Genomic DNA, 16119 nt, shown 5'->3' with positions numbered 1-16119 from the left:
CCTGTCTTGCGCTCCGTCAGTAGAGGTCAAAAACTAATGATAGTTCGGGGTATCCCGGTTGATAATCGATTCCACTTTTGCCCAAACATTTTCCACATACTTTCTAAGGCTGCAATGCCTCGCGTTTTATTATATTTTCTGTGTTCCTTCCCCTGGATACAGAAAAACACGTTCCCTTCCTGACATTCCGACAGTCGTAGATAGGTCACAATTTGGCGGTGGCATCAATTCAAGCCCGTTGAGGTTCCTGCTTCGTTCCAACTCAAAGGGTCGGATCCTCTCTGGAAAAAGCCACCCAAAGTAGGAGTAAGGGGGCGGGTGGAGGTATTGTTTTGTCGATTTTTGATATTTATTTTCTACCCGCCGATTTCGCTATCCAGGCGGTTTCGATTTGGGTTTGTTTCGGTGCATCGCGAGTCAAACGGAACGAACACGTGCCAATGTTGAGCGTTTATGTAAATGCTTCCGCTTGACGGGTTTATTGGCGTGGTGAATGGTTTTATTCATCGATTATTGCAGCAGACTGGTTCGGTTGGTGGGGCTGCGAGTATGAATGCTATTTTTTATTTCTCTTGGCCTTGGGACCCACTGTGGTGATCTATCGTCACAGTATGACGCGCTCGGCCTGAGATACAAAAGGGCTACTTTGTGTTTATTGCATCTGGAATGTGAGGCAGGGGGCGAAAAAAGATGATCGATTCGCCCATATTAATGCTCTGTCAATCAAAGACGATCGGTTCACCCCTGTGTACGCTCAGTTAATCAACTTCACGTCGGGAAAAGTGTTTGAAAAATATGGCGAGATGACTTCTGATGCTTAGGTTCATTTTATCCAATCAGGACTAGTTTTTAACAAAGAGTTGCTTCTCTATCGCTAGATGCTCTGCTTGAATTGTATGTGTAAAATTGTACAACAATAATATTCAACCAAAATTCTGAATTCATGAAAACTGGTTCACTAAAAATTCATTTGATAATGCGACATTTTCGTTAACTATTATTTATCATGACCTTTCTGGCGTATTTTGTATGATTCAATGGATAAATATGATAATACTGCTAATTAAGGAAATATTTGTCAACCTTGCCACCTACTCTTTTTTTCAAAGACTTGATTAAGCTCTGGGGAACTTGGTTAACCTCCGTAGGTGTAGAGATAAAAGAATATAACTTTTATCTGAGCAAAAATAAATAGTAAGAATAACTATCTATCATAGAGAGAATAAAACTTCAAACAACAATGCTGCATATTCGGGATCAATAAATTATGTGCAGTAAGGAACGGTTTAAGAGAGAATCTAAAAACTAATGTGAGAAGTATGTCCAAGATATTTAAAATCCTAATAATACTCCGAAAATAAAAAATAGAGCTCATCAATCATCTCAGACTTCTTTTTAACATTCTTTTCGAGCTATTCATAAGAAAGTAGTAAACATAATTGAAATGAGCTTCGTCGTTTCACCGGAAGAGTGGAGAATGGAGTAGGAGGAAATACGTTTTGCTGAACAACAATTTCCTTCCATCGACAAGCGAAATGGTCTCATAAAACCGCTTGTTCTGCTACAGCTATTAGCCACCCTAAATCCATACACTAAAACGATCGTAAACGTCCGACCAGAAAAGAAAAGAAGCTGAAAACCATCAGGTTCGAACCAAAATAGTCCATGGCTTGCGCCCGGAACGTTTGGCATAAATCCTCGCCACAGACAGGCAAGGATGGCTGGGAAGGCTCATCCCAGTTCGCCTACCATTCAACTGGTACTGACCAAAGATTAACCTTTCTAGTGAACGCATATCGGGCGCAGGTCGGAATGTCAGATAGCACCAACTAGTCAACCCGACCCGACGAGAGGCCGAACGATAATGCCACCGGGTAGACCAATGGCTAAAGCTAAATTCGCATGTTGAGCTCCAATAAGATATGCTCGTTCTTTACACCGTACACCACCACCACCATTACCACCATCCGTGGCATAGCCTTTGCGTTGCTTTCCGGCACCGATTCTACAGACACACAAGCGGCGAGTTGACTCTCCATCGGGCCTGGGTAATAAAAATGGATGGAAAACGGCAGCAAGAAAAAAAACCCCACACCCGTCCCGGCTCGGAGTGCTTTCGTGAGCAACTACTTATCTTTTTCGCTCGTGCTTCCGCCCGGTCCCGAAGCCACTGTCGCGGCTAGCCGCCATTATCGCCGCGTCAAAGGCATGACCGCAGCTCATTTCTTTGTTCTATATTTGGGGAGCTGCTCCGTGACGCTTCCGGTCACGCGCGGGCGGGAGGAAGCGTCCGCGCTTAAGGGGGTAGTTGCAAATGTCACCCCAAAATCTGTGTGCCGGTTCAGGTCCGGTTGGATCCGTCAAGCGTGAATACGGTGATTGATCGTGGACTGCCACCTTCTTTGGGTTCACTTCTTTGGGTTTCCATCTTTGGGTTTCCTTCTTTGGTCTGCGCAGGGGTTCTTTTGTATTTTCCCTCCCGTTCTGTACTCCCTTCTGATTTGCAAATTTGAAACATTTCCGCCGCGCTGCTCCATCGTTAACATTTCGTTAGTGCGAATGGCAAAAAAAACAAAAGCGACTCGCGAAGCCAGGGAACAAAAACAAAAATAAAATAAACGGCGAAACAAAATCCGGTCCTCCCCGTTCCACTTCCAGGAAGTGGAAAGTCCATAAAACTCAAAGTTTTATTGAGCGTGCGCTTGTATGTGTGCGGCTTCCGGCGCATTTCTCGTACGCTGTGTGCGATACCGACCACTATCGGGCGCTCCGTTCGTCCACATGGAGTAGTTCTTCCACCTGTGACGATACGGACGAAGAAGTTGCCATGGACCCATTCTCACGTACTCCCGGACACGCACGCCAGGGAGGCACCCTTGGGCGGGCTGAGCGCTGACCGAAAGGGCGAACTTTCTCGAGGTGCGCAAAAGTTGTCATTAAACCGATGGGCCGAAGGAAAACTTGCAAGAAAAAGGTGTGTTCTCACGTGCTTGAGACATTCTTCGGCGCACGATGATTCAGCGCAAGCCAGAAGCAGTGCGCGAAGAAGAAATATATGAGGTGTTTCTAATTATGCTGGCCGCACGCTGGGCACCTGGTTGCAAGGTTGTATTTGTTTACTATAAATACCCCCGGTGTCGGAGCAACTTGTGTTTGCGCGCCGGGAGCCCAGAGCTACTCGGCTGCCGACCATTAGTGGATCGTCCCCGTGGGGTGTATCTTCCTTTTTGGCGAAGACGGCAACTATTAGAAAGGACGGACCCTGTTCCTAATGTGCCATAACGTGAGACCTCACTCACACACACGCACACGAACACATGGATAGAACAAAGGGGTCTCCCCTTGGGTGGAAATGTCGGATTGGTGCAAGTTGTGGCCAAAACACGCGAACTTACCCCAAGTGTCGCTCTCTCACTCTCTGCGGGTGGCCCTTCTAGCACACCGGGCAAGACAGCAACTACTACTTGCTTCTTGGTCTTAGTAGTCTCCAAGCTCTCGACGACGACGGCCTCAGACCCGCAGGTTGCTAAAGCCGTTCGGCGTGGAAATTCGCTCACTTCGTCACGGCACCCGCAACGGTTCGGTCGCATGGTAGAGATTTGCGCCCTAAGGAAGGATTTGTGTTAACCGCTCGCTGAAGGTCTTCCGTGTCGAAGGGGTCCCGCTTGTCGATTAGTGCGGTGAAAAGTAGACCGTGCCGTGGAGGGTACGATACAGTTCGAGTGGTTAATAACCGACATCTTTCGCCACCTCGCTCGGTACCCGTCAGTGTGATTGGCAAGAAAGTGTGCGGAAGTGTTAAGCAATTCTAACAGCGACTCATTAGTTACCAACTAGTAGCTAAATCTTATCCTGTTCTTTTGGTGTGAGTGTGTGTGTGCGTGCGTGTATGGTGTCTGTGTCCAGCTCCTAGTAAGGGGAAGTTATAACTTTTCTTGTCGGCGGCTAAAAGAAAGCTGCTCATCGAAATCTGTGCGGTGTTTCGTTGTTAAAAGTTGGTGGTAGCGTAAAAATAGACCCAGCACCAATAGAAGTGTTTCCTGAAGCACCAGCTGTGGTTCGCCCTTCCCTAGGGGTGGTGTGTTAGTGGGCAGAAACCACGTGAAAAGTACCAACCAGCCACCATGGGGCCACTTAAGCAAATGACACATTGCGGAAGCATAAGTGCACTGTTCGCGGTGTTGATAGCGTTGTTCGGCGTCAGCTCGTCGGCACTGACCACATTCGGCAAGTCCAACACGAATCAACAGGCAGCTCCAACGCCACCACCTGGTAAGTTCGAGCAGTGTGACACCTAGTGTTGGTACTACCCAACGACAAGTTCTCCACTCACCAACCAATTGTAATTTATCAATTCTTGGATAACCAAAATGGTTTCGTAATATTTATTCGGAACATGTTGGTTTTTAAAAATAGATAGAATTACAGAACTCATTTTGGAATTGGAATCTAAATCTTCAAAACCATTTCGAGTGACAAGAAAGACTTCTATCTGTATTTCGCAGCAATTCGGAGAATTGCGGCATTGAACTTAACCAAAGTGGACTATTTCATTCATTCATATTCGAGAGGATTATCACTTAAAACAATTTGTCAGGCTTAAATATGGTGAATATGGGAGTAGATATGCTATGGACTAAATTAGTTACTTGAAAATGTGCTACCTCTTGTCTAAACACATTCTCATCTGTTGGAAACGTTTCGGTCCAACGAAGCTGGCCGAACAAAACCGTCGCGACGGCGATGTTTTTAGAAAATATAAAAAGGATCGAAGGATGCGCCTTCGACCTCTTCGTCATACGTGAATTAGGAAAGCCAGACGATTTTTTGACTGTTGCAGTTTACAATAAAGTTTCGCATAGGCAAGAAAAGCTGGTTGCCTTCTTTTTTATCATCGTTCCACTTAGAGCCCCGTTAAAGACAATCTGTCTTTAACATCATCCTTTCCGTACATTTTTTCTATGTTTGGCTTCTCGACATTCGGCAAAACTCCCATTGTAAAATGCACCTGATGCATACACTTGAATATATCCCCTACACCATGGCACAACTTTTTTTGATTTTCATCGTTTACCGTGCCTGACGAGTTTAATTTTCCTTCTTGAAGAAAACTTTGGTTGTTTGAACCAAACTTCATTATTTTACGTCTGACAAAAAACTAAAGAACCAAAAATAACTCGAATAGATACTTTAAAAAAGAGAAAAAACAAACAAAAAGTTGAATAAATATTCCGAACAGCTTGTTTTATTAAAGTTAATTTAGTAAACTAATTTTGTTCCAGTTGCCTATGTTATATTTCAATATAAAACAACGTCAGGAGGTGTAGTGCAAAAGTTTTGAGACAATTCTCAATATTTTGGGTTGGTAATTTTTCGGTCCGCCATTTTTCAAACATTATAGGTGAATCTATTTGCAATGTTTCTGCTTAACTAAGATGCAAAACTTTCATAGAAATAGACGCAAATTATCCTAACTTGTCTTAGCAATTTTTGCTGGGTTATGTTTTAATTAATCAATCGGTTTCAAGTATGTGCTATCCACGGGAAAACCCCTTTAAGAAAAATAAATTTTGATGTTACACTTGATGAAAACTGCCCATTATATCAAAACAATTTTCAATTGTTTACAGAAGAGAGAAAGTTTAAAACAACAAATTAAGTTTATGCTAAAGGATCAACATAAATGACGCTTTTCAGCTTTTCTATCAGCCGTAACAAGTTAATTATTTAATGAAGATACCAACTGTGTTTTCCTCTTATAATCTGATCGAATAATTAGACCAAATCGGAATACAAGTACTTCCTGTATCGTTACCGATGGCAGCTGACAACATTTATACTATTTGTCGTCTGCACAAACGAACGTCTGATGGGAGTTAACCGCCGTCGAACCTAGTTTTCGAATGTTTTTCTTTCTACGAGCGTCCAATACATTCAACATGTGTTTTATCGGGTGGTAGCAATGGGAGAGAGGACTATCGGAATGGAATTGGAATTTTTCCGTTTCCCGTTAATGAAGCATGAACGTTCCTTCCGTCTGTGGTACACGCAGAACAGAACGGCCCGGCAAGGAAGTCTTTCAGTCAGCACCGTATCGGAGCCAACAAAGCCTAGTCCGCAAGTATAAGGCACGCAAAAAAGGAAACTGACCCCAAACGATACTCCTTTATGTAAATCTCGATCCTCATGACCCCCCGCTTTCAAATTTAATGGTTTTCCTTTTGCCCCGAAAACGGCCAGAGGTTTTGCTCGTACGCAAATGAAACGATGCCTGTGAGGGTTACTGTGCGTGCGTGAAGCACCATTTCATGATACAAAGTGGACAAGGGTGGACGAAGAAGTAGAGTAGGAATTTGGCTGACCACATTCTTAGCCACACTGAAACTATTTTAATGAATGCGACAGGCGACCGTAGGGTTTGTCTGTAAAAGTACACTATCATTTTGCTTACGGGCCCGCCGAGGAAAATATAAAACTAGTCGATGACCATGATTAGATAGAGTTAGAACTAAGTTAGAACTAGAGCACGAAAGGTATACACGGATTTTGCATAAGCTGGGTGAATGGGTAAGTGCAAAATATGTTGATCATTTGTTTTGTCTGAGAAAATTGATCGTCTATTGTTCTGCATAATTGTGGTGGCCGGTAATTGGCCACAAAAGAGTTTGGAAAAGTGTCGAGGTGCAAAGACGGCGAATAATATAAATACCGAATAATTGAATATAAATTAACGACCAGTTTAGTACCGGATGGTTTTACCTCACCGAGAACCACACCGTATTAACTGCTTCCATGAGAAGAAAAAACCCAATCGACCTCATACCTTCGGCGAAAATCAACAGATTGGCGCTAGCAAATGAGAGAAAAAGTGAAACAGAATATTATTATGTTTAAGGTGAAAATTTATGGCCGCTCTAAATGTTGACTATCGGGTTCAATCAGGCAACTACGGTGAAACTTTGTCGAAACACAAGCCGTGACATCGGCGTGGCATAACGCCACAAGGTGTTCGAATTAATTGCTCGTTTATCGAAATCTTGATCGGCAGCAAATGGCGTCATGCTAATTGCAACTATCGAAATGTTTGATCAGCCATGGGAAGTATGTAGTTGTTCACGACGGTACTAAAGATTCGATCGCTTATTTAACAGCCGTTTAGAGGAAACGGTTAGCAAACTAGTGAAGCTGGATTACGGTTAATTACGATTTGGAATCTAAATATCTTTGCAATAGTTTGCAAAAATTGATGAGCCCACTTGCTTTATCTATAAATGCAATATTCGTTGGTTCAACAACAATACGTTTAGTTTAAAATATGTAAAACAGTTAAAACATGATTAGCAATATTTTAAGCTACTTCTCCAGGATACTGCATGGAGTTAGTTAAAAGATAGTAAAATTAAAAAATATGGAGAAGGGGATATAGCATAATAAAATGACGAGATACTTGAGAATGTAAGAGAAAAAAACAATTCTGTTTGGCTCATATTGAAGAAATTTAAACATGTTTGATCCTTTTTGAGTACAATACAATTGATTAAATTTTAAACTCAAATTTATTAATTATGAAAAGAGGAAATATGTTTAAATGGTTTTTGTGTTGTCAACAACATGATCGTTACATTCATAAAAATTTAAATTTATCATATAAATTCGATCACTACACATACGCGCTCCCATGTTATTTTACTTTACGTAAACAACAAGTGGCCTTGGAAGTAAAATGCAGTTCATAAAAATAACCTGCGGCGTATATGCTTTTCATAGTAATTTTCGACTGAAGCGTGTTGACCCTCTAATGCCCACGAGGCAATCTTCATTCAGCTTGTTGCACATAATGAGGGATAATTTGGGCTCCTATCAAAATCATACCGTTGGGATACCGATGGAATATGGCCGTGTTCAGCTACGGAGGATCACACACTACGCTAGTCGTACCGTTATCGACGGTTGTCATCAACAGAGTTAAATCATTATAAAGGCTAGTCTCTATGGACCATTTTTCAAATCCCCGTTTCGACAGCACAACAAAGCGAGTACTTCAAACTGCTCAAAGAAGCTCAAAGGGCAACGAAAATGAAATGCTTGCACGAAAAAGTGAAAATGAAAAAGAAAAAGGGGTTCACCGGGGCAGAGAGTTTAATTCAACGAAAGCAGGCAGCATGTTTTTCAGTTTTCTTGGATCACTCCTACCGTCGAGCGCGATGTTCGTTTAGATTTTGTCAGGAGCGTAATTGTGCCTAGGCACGTGAAGTGCACTCGTTCAGTACTATTTGGGAAGCAAATGGACGCCAAGTGTACTTGACTTTAACCCTTCTTTTGCTGCTCCGTTCACTCCCAGATCGGTTTAGGTTGTCGTGTCCTTGCGTTTGGAATTATAGTCTGAAGCATTTTGATTTATCATCACGTGTGCATCGCTTTTCTTGTAACTAACGTTGTTAAAGATTTTAAAATCTACAGTTTATGCGATTGTGAGTGTATATTTTCGATAATAACCACTTGCTCGTGGTTTCCGTTTGGGACTTTTCCAATTATTGTAGCAGAAACATTGCCTTCATAGCCTCTCTATCTGATCATTTCCACTCTCTATCCACAGTGGTGGCGAAAAGCTGCTCCAATCATGGGGACTGTAGTACGATACAGAACACGAGCTGCGTAATCGATCCGACCGATGATCGCATGCGGTGCCTGTGCGGTGATTTCAAGGCACCGGTCAACGGATTGTGTACGGCCAAATTCAAGGGTAAGTATGTCCGGCTCCCCGGAAGTCCAGTAGCATTTAATGCGCTTGTTTGTACGATGTAATATGCACAGATTTGGAGAAGCGCACAAAAACTAGAATTCTAACTGAAGGAGCACGCTTTCAAGTCTTCACCCACCAACAAAAGGGAAAACATGCAACAGATCGTGCAGGAAGAAAGGACTTGAGCAGTCGAGAGATGTGTATGTGTGTGTTAGTTTGGAAAATAAATGAAGTTTTCTCCGGCCCAGTGGGAGTACCATGCTACTGGAGGAGTAGCGTTTGAACTATAAATTAGTCGAAAGCTTCCGTTTTCCTCTAGGTAAGCGTGGTTTGGCAGACATGTACCTGATGTTCTGGCCACCGTAAGGCTTGATTTTAAAGATAACTTGGTGTAGAGTGCCGACAAGGTAATCATATTAAGCATGCAGTTGCGTGCTATGTGCGGTTTTCGATATTCTTCGCAGAAGAAACATAGAGACCAGTGTTTCTTATGCGAACCGCGTTGAAATTGACCAAGAAGTAGTAGGTTTTGACATTTTACTTATGATGTACACTCGAATGTCACAAAAGCCATGTGCAATTTGTTCTACTTGTATGTAAAACGTTAGCACCTGGTCGGCAAGAAAGCACGTGATTGAATAGTTCCTGTTAGTATTCTGACCTTAGTTTTTTCCATGACCCACTCAAATGATAGCATCGGTAATAAAGTGGTTATTATCGGATAAACCTTTGCACACAAGATGCTTTTTCAAGCTGCCCACGTGATGCTATTTTCTTTGCTTTAATATCTCTTTATTCCCGGGTCGGTTTGTTTGATTGTTTTTTAAATTGAGAGAGTAGATAACTTGCTTATACAACTCTGCTTGAACCGTTCTTACGCAGGGCTACGCCACCTGTGTGCGGAATCACTCCAGTGCGACTACGGTATGATGTGCGCCATCGAGAACGGCACCAAACCGACGACGACACTCGTGACGAGCAAAACCTTCCTCACCAGTAGCATGCTGAACAGTAACGGAAACGGTACCTATAAAGTGTGCCTGTGCGACGAAGAGGCGGACTTTTTCGAGAACAAACACGAGCGCCACTGCAGCGGAACGGTTATGCTCGTGACGTCGGGCATGTTGGTTCCGCTGGTTCTGCTGCTGTTGGGTACATCCATCGCCAACCAACCGGTCAACCACTGGAATTCGGTCATTTAAGGAATCCCTACCACATCGTGCGACGCTGTACGGTAATGCTTCGAGATGTGCAGCGTTGAGGAGCTGTTAAAGTGATAGCTCGTGGGTAGGCGAGATTTTAGCTAGCACTTAAAATTACATACAAACATGTTTGTCCTGCATCCCTGCACCAAGCCATTGCCTTGATAGTGTAACTGTAGCAACTACCATCTTTAGAGGTAAAGTTATTATACAAAAGAACCAATCGAATTGTAACATTTAGAACCATTGTACTTAAAACTACACCATAAAACGTCATTCACGTGAAGGCTTTACATATTCGATACCATTTGATAATATTTCAAAATTTAATCTCCAGGTTTAGAGTGTTTTATGATGCTTCGCAAGATTTTATGCTTTACTTTCCACTAAAACATTTCTTGTGAATCCAACAGAAAATGGAAATCAAAATTCAAAACAATGGGGCAATTCAAATATTCCAACAAAAGGGAAATCATTCCTTGCAGACACTATAGGGTTTTGCGGCAAATGTAAATATTTTAGAATGCATCAATTATACTTGTAATATTACCGATTAGTCCGGTTTCGACATTAAACAGAGATTAACCGTAGGATGTTTGTCATTAAAATACATAAAAATTGATTAAATATTTTTTTGTAACTGGCATAGTCCAATGGATAGGTATAAGGTTTATTCAGCAAACGTGTAAAAGTATATATGACTTACTTTATTTTTCCCAACAACTATGAGCTTAACCGCTATCAAAAATGCGCTTGAGAGTCAAAACTGTGTGATCAAAACATAAGGCATATAAAAACGTATACAATTTTTCTTAAAAAAAGTACATATGATTAAAACATATCGATCAATGTTAATGTTAGCGGAAATCAGAACCAAAACATACGCGTCGACTTGTATGGAGAGATCTGTGATTCGCAGTAGCAAAAACCTAGCTGTAAACTGTGTATGTAAATTGCACCGACGTGTGAATAAAATCATTTGATCTATGAAAGCTTTCCCCGCTCTGCTTGGCGCAAAGAAGAGATTTTTCATTTTTGCAGCGCAGCTGCTCGTGTAGCTGCCTAATGGTTTTGTTTCGCGTTCAACAAATGAGGACTGCTTGGCGATGTTGATTGAAAGGTAAATCATAACATAAAAACATTTTGCTGAAAAGGTTATTCATCATAAAAAGATCTTTCATCTGACGAATATATTTTTACAACTGGATGAGAAGATAAACAAATATTTATAAATTGGCTATTTCACCGATTATTTCAAATTTTGACCAAGGTGTTCAACTAACCTTGGCCATAAAGAAACTGTTTTGCTTTTTCAGGCAACCCTGCTGTCAGTGTCGTGTGTCATGCTTAGTGATGGAATAATGAAATCCTTGCAGGGAGTTGAATCTTTCGATTCCACTCCAAGATCCGGGTCACCAAATCCGAATCGTCATATCATGCACCGCACGCGGAAGATTTTTGTTAAAAAATCAATGATCCGAGGCGAGTATGATTTATTTTCTTTCAAGAACATATAAGACAGTGTTATCCATAGCATTTAAATTAAAACCGTCCAACGGGCCAAAACAATAGAGGACTAATGAATGTTTTTCAGGCATTAAATTCCCAAGGTAGTCATTATTGTGGTTGATTGTTCTCAATGATTTTCAAGCCAGTACGAAAAATTAGGCCAAATTTTGGACGTGCGATTTCTTAAATGCTAATCTGATGTAGCATTGAATTAAAATGTGTGTTCATTCAATGATCTTGCGTAGGTTTTTCTATCAATGGTGATAGTTAGTCTATTTTATTTTGAGTGCTTCAATGCGAAGGAATCTAATCCGGATCCGTCAAAAGAGATTCAATCCTTTGGAATCCGCAAATGGAAGGAATGTTTGGATCTTCCGAATCCTAAATGTACTGCCAACACTAGTGATGCCGGAACGGCTTGAAATCGTTGAACCGCCACAATCGAATATAAACGATCAAAACGTGCCGTTGGAATTTAATTTGGTCAATCAGATAGTACGGACCTACATCAAGTTAACTTACATCGTCATGCCATAATCTTTGTGGCTACGAAATTCGTGTTTACCATGGCTCAAGCAGAATCCGTTAGCAGAAAGGATAATTACGTGATGCATGATCATCAAACCACGCCAAAAAAGAAAGTATCAATACCGCTTGGATCATGTGGCAGCGGCAACAACAGCACGATGGGAAATGATTCCATCTTCCGCACGTTGGAGAATTTCACTGCACCGAACGGGACGGTCAGTCCAAAGGTAAGTATCGCAAGCACAAATTCCGCCTGTTTCTTTACGTTATGGACGATGTTTTGATTTCTCTTGCATCAGCTGCCAACGATTAAGGACTTCAGTATCCTGAAACCAATAAGCCGCGGTGCGTTCGGGAAAGTATTTCTAGGTTATAAGAAGAGCGACCAGAAGCAGCTGTACGCCATAAAGGTTATGAAGAAGACGGAAATGATCAACAAAAACATGGTGTCGCAGGTGATTACGGAGCGAAACGCGTTGGCCCTGTCGCGCAGTCCGTTCTGCGTGACGCTATACTATTCCCTGCAAACCCTGTCGTCGGTGTACCTGGTAATGGAGTACATGGTTGGCGGGGATCTCAAGTCGTTGCTGACTATGTACGGTTTCTTCGACGAGCCAACGGCCCGGTTTTATGCAGCCGAAATCTGTCTGGCATTGCAGTATTTGCATGGCCACGGTATCGTACATCGGGACATCAAACCGGACAACATGTTGGTGGCAGCTTCCGGACACGTTAAGCTAACCGACTTTGGTCTCAGCCGCATCGAAATGCGAAGGGATCTGGAGATATCCGACCTGATCAACTGCTCGCCAAACCTGAACGCACGGACACCCGGCCAGTTGCTTTCGCTGACGTCGCATCTTTCTTTCGGATCGCACGACAAACGTATCGGGGCCGATGCAATCGCCTCCTACCCTACCAACGCTCCTATACGGGAGCAGACATCCGACCAGGAGTCCGATTGTTCGTTTGATCGCGATCGGCAACAGAACGACACCAAAATCTCCGGCGTCAGTCCGTTTTTTTCGGCCGAACAAAACATCAGCTCATTCGAGGATGTGAAAGTACGGGCCACCGAGGCTACGGTTGTGGAAGAACGGTTCGATTCGTCGGCGTATTATACGTGCAATTCCAGTGAGGATGTGAAAACAACCAGCGAAGAGGGAAGCTACGAATCTGTGAAGAATGTACCCATAGTGGTGGTGAAAGAGGAAACCCTGGCGGATGAGAAGGAAAACATCGAAAGTACCAATCGGATGGACGAGATACGCGGTACAACGTCGGAAAAGGATCCCTTTGAATGTTTAATGGTAAGTATCTTTTTAACTCTTCCCATTTCCAGCTAAACTTAAGTATGCTTTTTTTTCTTGCGAAAGGTTTCCAAAAAGATGCATCGCAACTACACTGAAGATTCCGGTGTGTCGAGCCGGAAGAGCGACATGTCGAACATTCCATGCGAAATATCGGCCATTGAGAAGGTTGGGCAGCATAACAACAGCAACAAGGATGAATACTTCAGTTCGGACTTCTCAAGAAGGTATGTGCATCAAAGGAATGCAATTGTTAAGAGTATAGTTAGATATTATAACTTAGTACAACTTATCGGCTTTTACTTGTTTATAGTTACAGCATGAGCAACGTAACGGAATCATCACATCACTCTCCAGTTCGGAACGGTACCCGAGGGTTCAAGATGCCAGAATACTTCAGGTGTGTACCGCCGATTACAGTGGAGAGTTGAACTACTTGTTAGCTACCAAATTTCACAATTTTCCACGAGATCGATCGCTGAAAAAAAGTACTTTCCACATTACTAGTTTGAATATTTTAAATCTACGAAAAAGGTATATGCCCCGTTTTTTTTAAAATTCTTTAAACAAATGCTATGCTGATCACCAAAGGATGTGGTACTGTGAACAACGATCGGAATATCTTTTTCGATCTATCGGAAAAGACGATTGGAACCAGCTAGGGAAGTTAATAAATCCCATTCATGTAACAGTTTTACTTTTTTCGATTTAGCATGATTGAGTGAACATGTTACTGTATTGTTTTCTCGCAACATTTTTGACGAACATAACGAAGAAACCATGGGAGTTACTATAAAAATAAAGCTTTTGACTTTTTCAAAAGTCTTGAATATCATTTTCGGAAAAAGATTTCGTTTATCATAAGGACAAATAATATTTTGAGTAGCTTGAAAAATTATTGATAAAAGTAGCTTTGAGCGTGAAATTGTTTTCCATGAATATATGAACTGAATAGTGGCCTGGCACTTATTTTACATTTGTTTCCTTTTTCAGGGGTATAAAAAGAGGGCGCCAACTAATGAGCCGGGTCGATTCGCTCGCTTCGGACGTAGACGGCAGTTCCGTGGCAAGCACAGGCCTTACGCAAGAAATCGATGTGCTGGATATATGCGGCGATGTGCACCGGAGCACGCCGAAGAAACGTAAAGCCACGTCCCCGATCAAGGGTGTGCTTAAGGTGCGCTCACTGTCCGACGACGAAATGCAAACGAACGAAAATGTGATAGCCAACGTGATGTTTTCCACGCCCGTATCGTCGCAAAAGATGCGTCGCGAGGGGGGCCAGCTGGGGAAACTGAAGAGCACCCGCTTCCAGCTGCCCTCTTCGATCGAGCAGTCACGCAAAGCGAAAGAGTATAGCGAAGCCCTGCCGCCGCCTCCACAATTCATCAAGATGCCGGACGAGTCCGTAATGTCACCGATTTGCACCGGCAATGCGACGACGACCACCTGCGACAGCACGGCCGGCGGTTGCGGGGCCGATGGAAGTGTCCTAGCGGCGGTCGAAAACACACCGAAAGCCGTTAAGACTCCATTCCGCACGCCTAAATCAGTCCGTCGGGCACCGATCGCCTCGGACGAGCGCATACTCGGCACCCCAGACTATCTGGCACCGGAGCTGCTTCTCCAGCAGGGGCATGGACCGGCGGTAGACTGGTGGGCGCTAGGGGTGTGCCTGTACGAGTTCCTCACCGGTGTGCCGCCATTCAACGACGAGACGCCCCAGAAGGTGTTCGAAAACATTCTCGGACGAGTCATCGAATGGCCGACCGACGATGAGGAGCTTTCGCCGGAGGCGGTCGGGGCGGTTGAGCAGTTGCTTGAGATGGATCAACTAAAACGGCCGGCCGCGGAGCAGATGCAGCGGATGGCGTTTTTTGCCACGATCGATTGGAAAAATATGAGCTTGCTAACACCACCGTTCGTGCCTAACCCAGACGACCCGCAAGATACAGGATACTTCGAGGCCCGAAACGTGCTGCAACATTTGAAGATGTCAAACTTTGATATGGATGCTTACTGAAAGGGAGGGTGGAAGTTTAAAAAAAAAAGATAATGAACAAGATAGGAACTGCGACCGACTGAATGTAACAAGGAATATAATAAGTTAGACAAAGAGAGATAGAGTATGATGAGTCCATTCGGAGTCCGTAATCGAATGCGGGCGTAGTAAATCAATCCGATGTCTCCGATAGAGCACAGCTGGATACTGGCCGCGAGGATAACACAAAATCCAATCATAAAAAGAAAAAGATACAGTTGAAATACAACCTACCGCCGGCAAAAGCTCGGAGGTGTATGCTTTGCGAGTTTGAATTAATTAGGAACGAATTAGCATTTGCACGCAACGATGAATCATCGGAGAAGACTGAGAGCATAGGAAACACCTGTGAGGCGGACAGTGCAGCGCTATAAGGTGACATCGGCGGCAGTGTATTAGTGTGTATGTGTTTCGTTTTACATAATAGGTTAGCTTTTTTTAAATATCTGTTATGACCATTTCACACATTCGAGGGTTATTCTGGTTTGTGTTAAATTATTCTAACATACGTTTTAAGCTTGTGATAGAAAGGAAAAGTAATAAAAACCGGAATAAACGCTAACGGTATACACGGCTGATAGAAACAACGTTCTGGGGGCGAATACCATTCAGATGCAACGGCTGTCAAGGACATGAAAAGATGTGGGTTAATCTTGATAAGGTGTAAATAGTGCAATGGAAGTAGTTTTTTATTTGCCAAAAGCCATCTCGTATCTTTGAAGATGCGCTTTGATGCATCTGATTTAAAGGGGAGGTTTCCCGAAAGAGATCTGAACGAGAGATAAT

At 42.9% G+C, this 16119-nt stretch overlaps 2 protein-coding genes across 2 annotated transcripts; both read left to right on the top strand.

Moving 5' to 3' along the window:
• The first annotated feature begins 4124 nt into the window (after positions 1 to 4124).
• On the top strand, positions 4125 to 9945 carry LOC131259480 (uncharacterized). The gene is made up of 3 exons (XM_058260982.1): positions 4125 to 4272; positions 8597 to 8743; positions 9626 to 9945. The coding sequence occupies exons 1-3, from the start codon at positions 4125 to 4127 to the stop codon at positions 9943 to 9945; spliced, it is 615 nt and encodes a 204-aa protein (XP_058116965.1).
• Positions 9946 to 11876: 1931 nt separating this feature from the next.
• LOC131261224 (serine/threonine-protein kinase greatwall) lies at positions 11877 to 15900 on the top strand. The gene is made up of 5 exons (XM_058263194.1): positions 11877 to 12209; positions 12282 to 13292; positions 13359 to 13519; positions 13606 to 13692; positions 14286 to 15900. The coding sequence occupies exons 1-5, from the start codon at positions 12021 to 12023 to the stop codon at positions 15313 to 15315; spliced, it is 2478 nt and encodes an 825-aa protein (XP_058119177.1). The 5' UTR covers positions 11877 to 12020; the 3' UTR covers positions 15316 to 15900.
• The last annotated feature ends 219 nt before the right edge of the window (positions 15901 to 16119 follow it).

The sequence above is a fragment of the Anopheles coustani genome, chromosome 3 (genome assembly GCF_943734705.1).
Source record: "Anopheles coustani chromosome 3, idAnoCousDA_361_x.2, whole genome shotgun sequence".
Taxonomy (NCBI): domain Eukaryota; kingdom Metazoa; phylum Arthropoda; class Insecta; order Diptera; family Culicidae; genus Anopheles; species Anopheles coustani.
The sequence above is the reverse complement of the archived record's forward strand: the minus strand, read 5'-3'. Positions and strand labels throughout refer to the sequence as shown.

What these genes read in the sequence shown, in the direction of transcription:
- LOC131259480 (XM_058260982.1), top strand. Translation starts at nt 4,125, where the DNA reads ATGGGGCCACTTAAGCAAATGACACATTGCGGAAGCATAAGTGCACTG. An exon ending in AGCTCCAACGCCACCACCTG is followed by an intron (nt 4,273 to 8,596) that starts GTAAGTTCGAGC and finishes CTCTATCCACAG; the next exon opens with TGGTGGCGAAAAGCTGCTCC. An exon ending in GTGTACGGCCAAATTCAAGG is followed by an intron (nt 8,744 to 9,625) that starts GTAAGTATGTCC and finishes GTTCTTACGCAG; the next exon opens with GGCTACGCCACCTGTGTGCG.
- LOC131261224 (XM_058263194.1), top strand. Translation starts at nt 12,021, where the DNA reads ATGGCTCAAGCAGAATCCGTTAGCAGAAAGGATAATTACGTGATGCAT. An exon ending in AGTTCGGACTTCTCAAGAAG is followed by an intron (nt 13,520 to 13,605) that starts GTATGTGCATCA and finishes ACTTGTTTATAG; the next exon opens with TTACAGCATGAGCAACGTAA. An exon ending in AAGATGCCAGAATACTTCAG is followed by an intron (nt 13,693 to 14,285) that starts GTGTGTACCGCC and finishes TTCCTTTTTCAG; the next exon opens with GGGTATAAAAAGAGGGCGCC.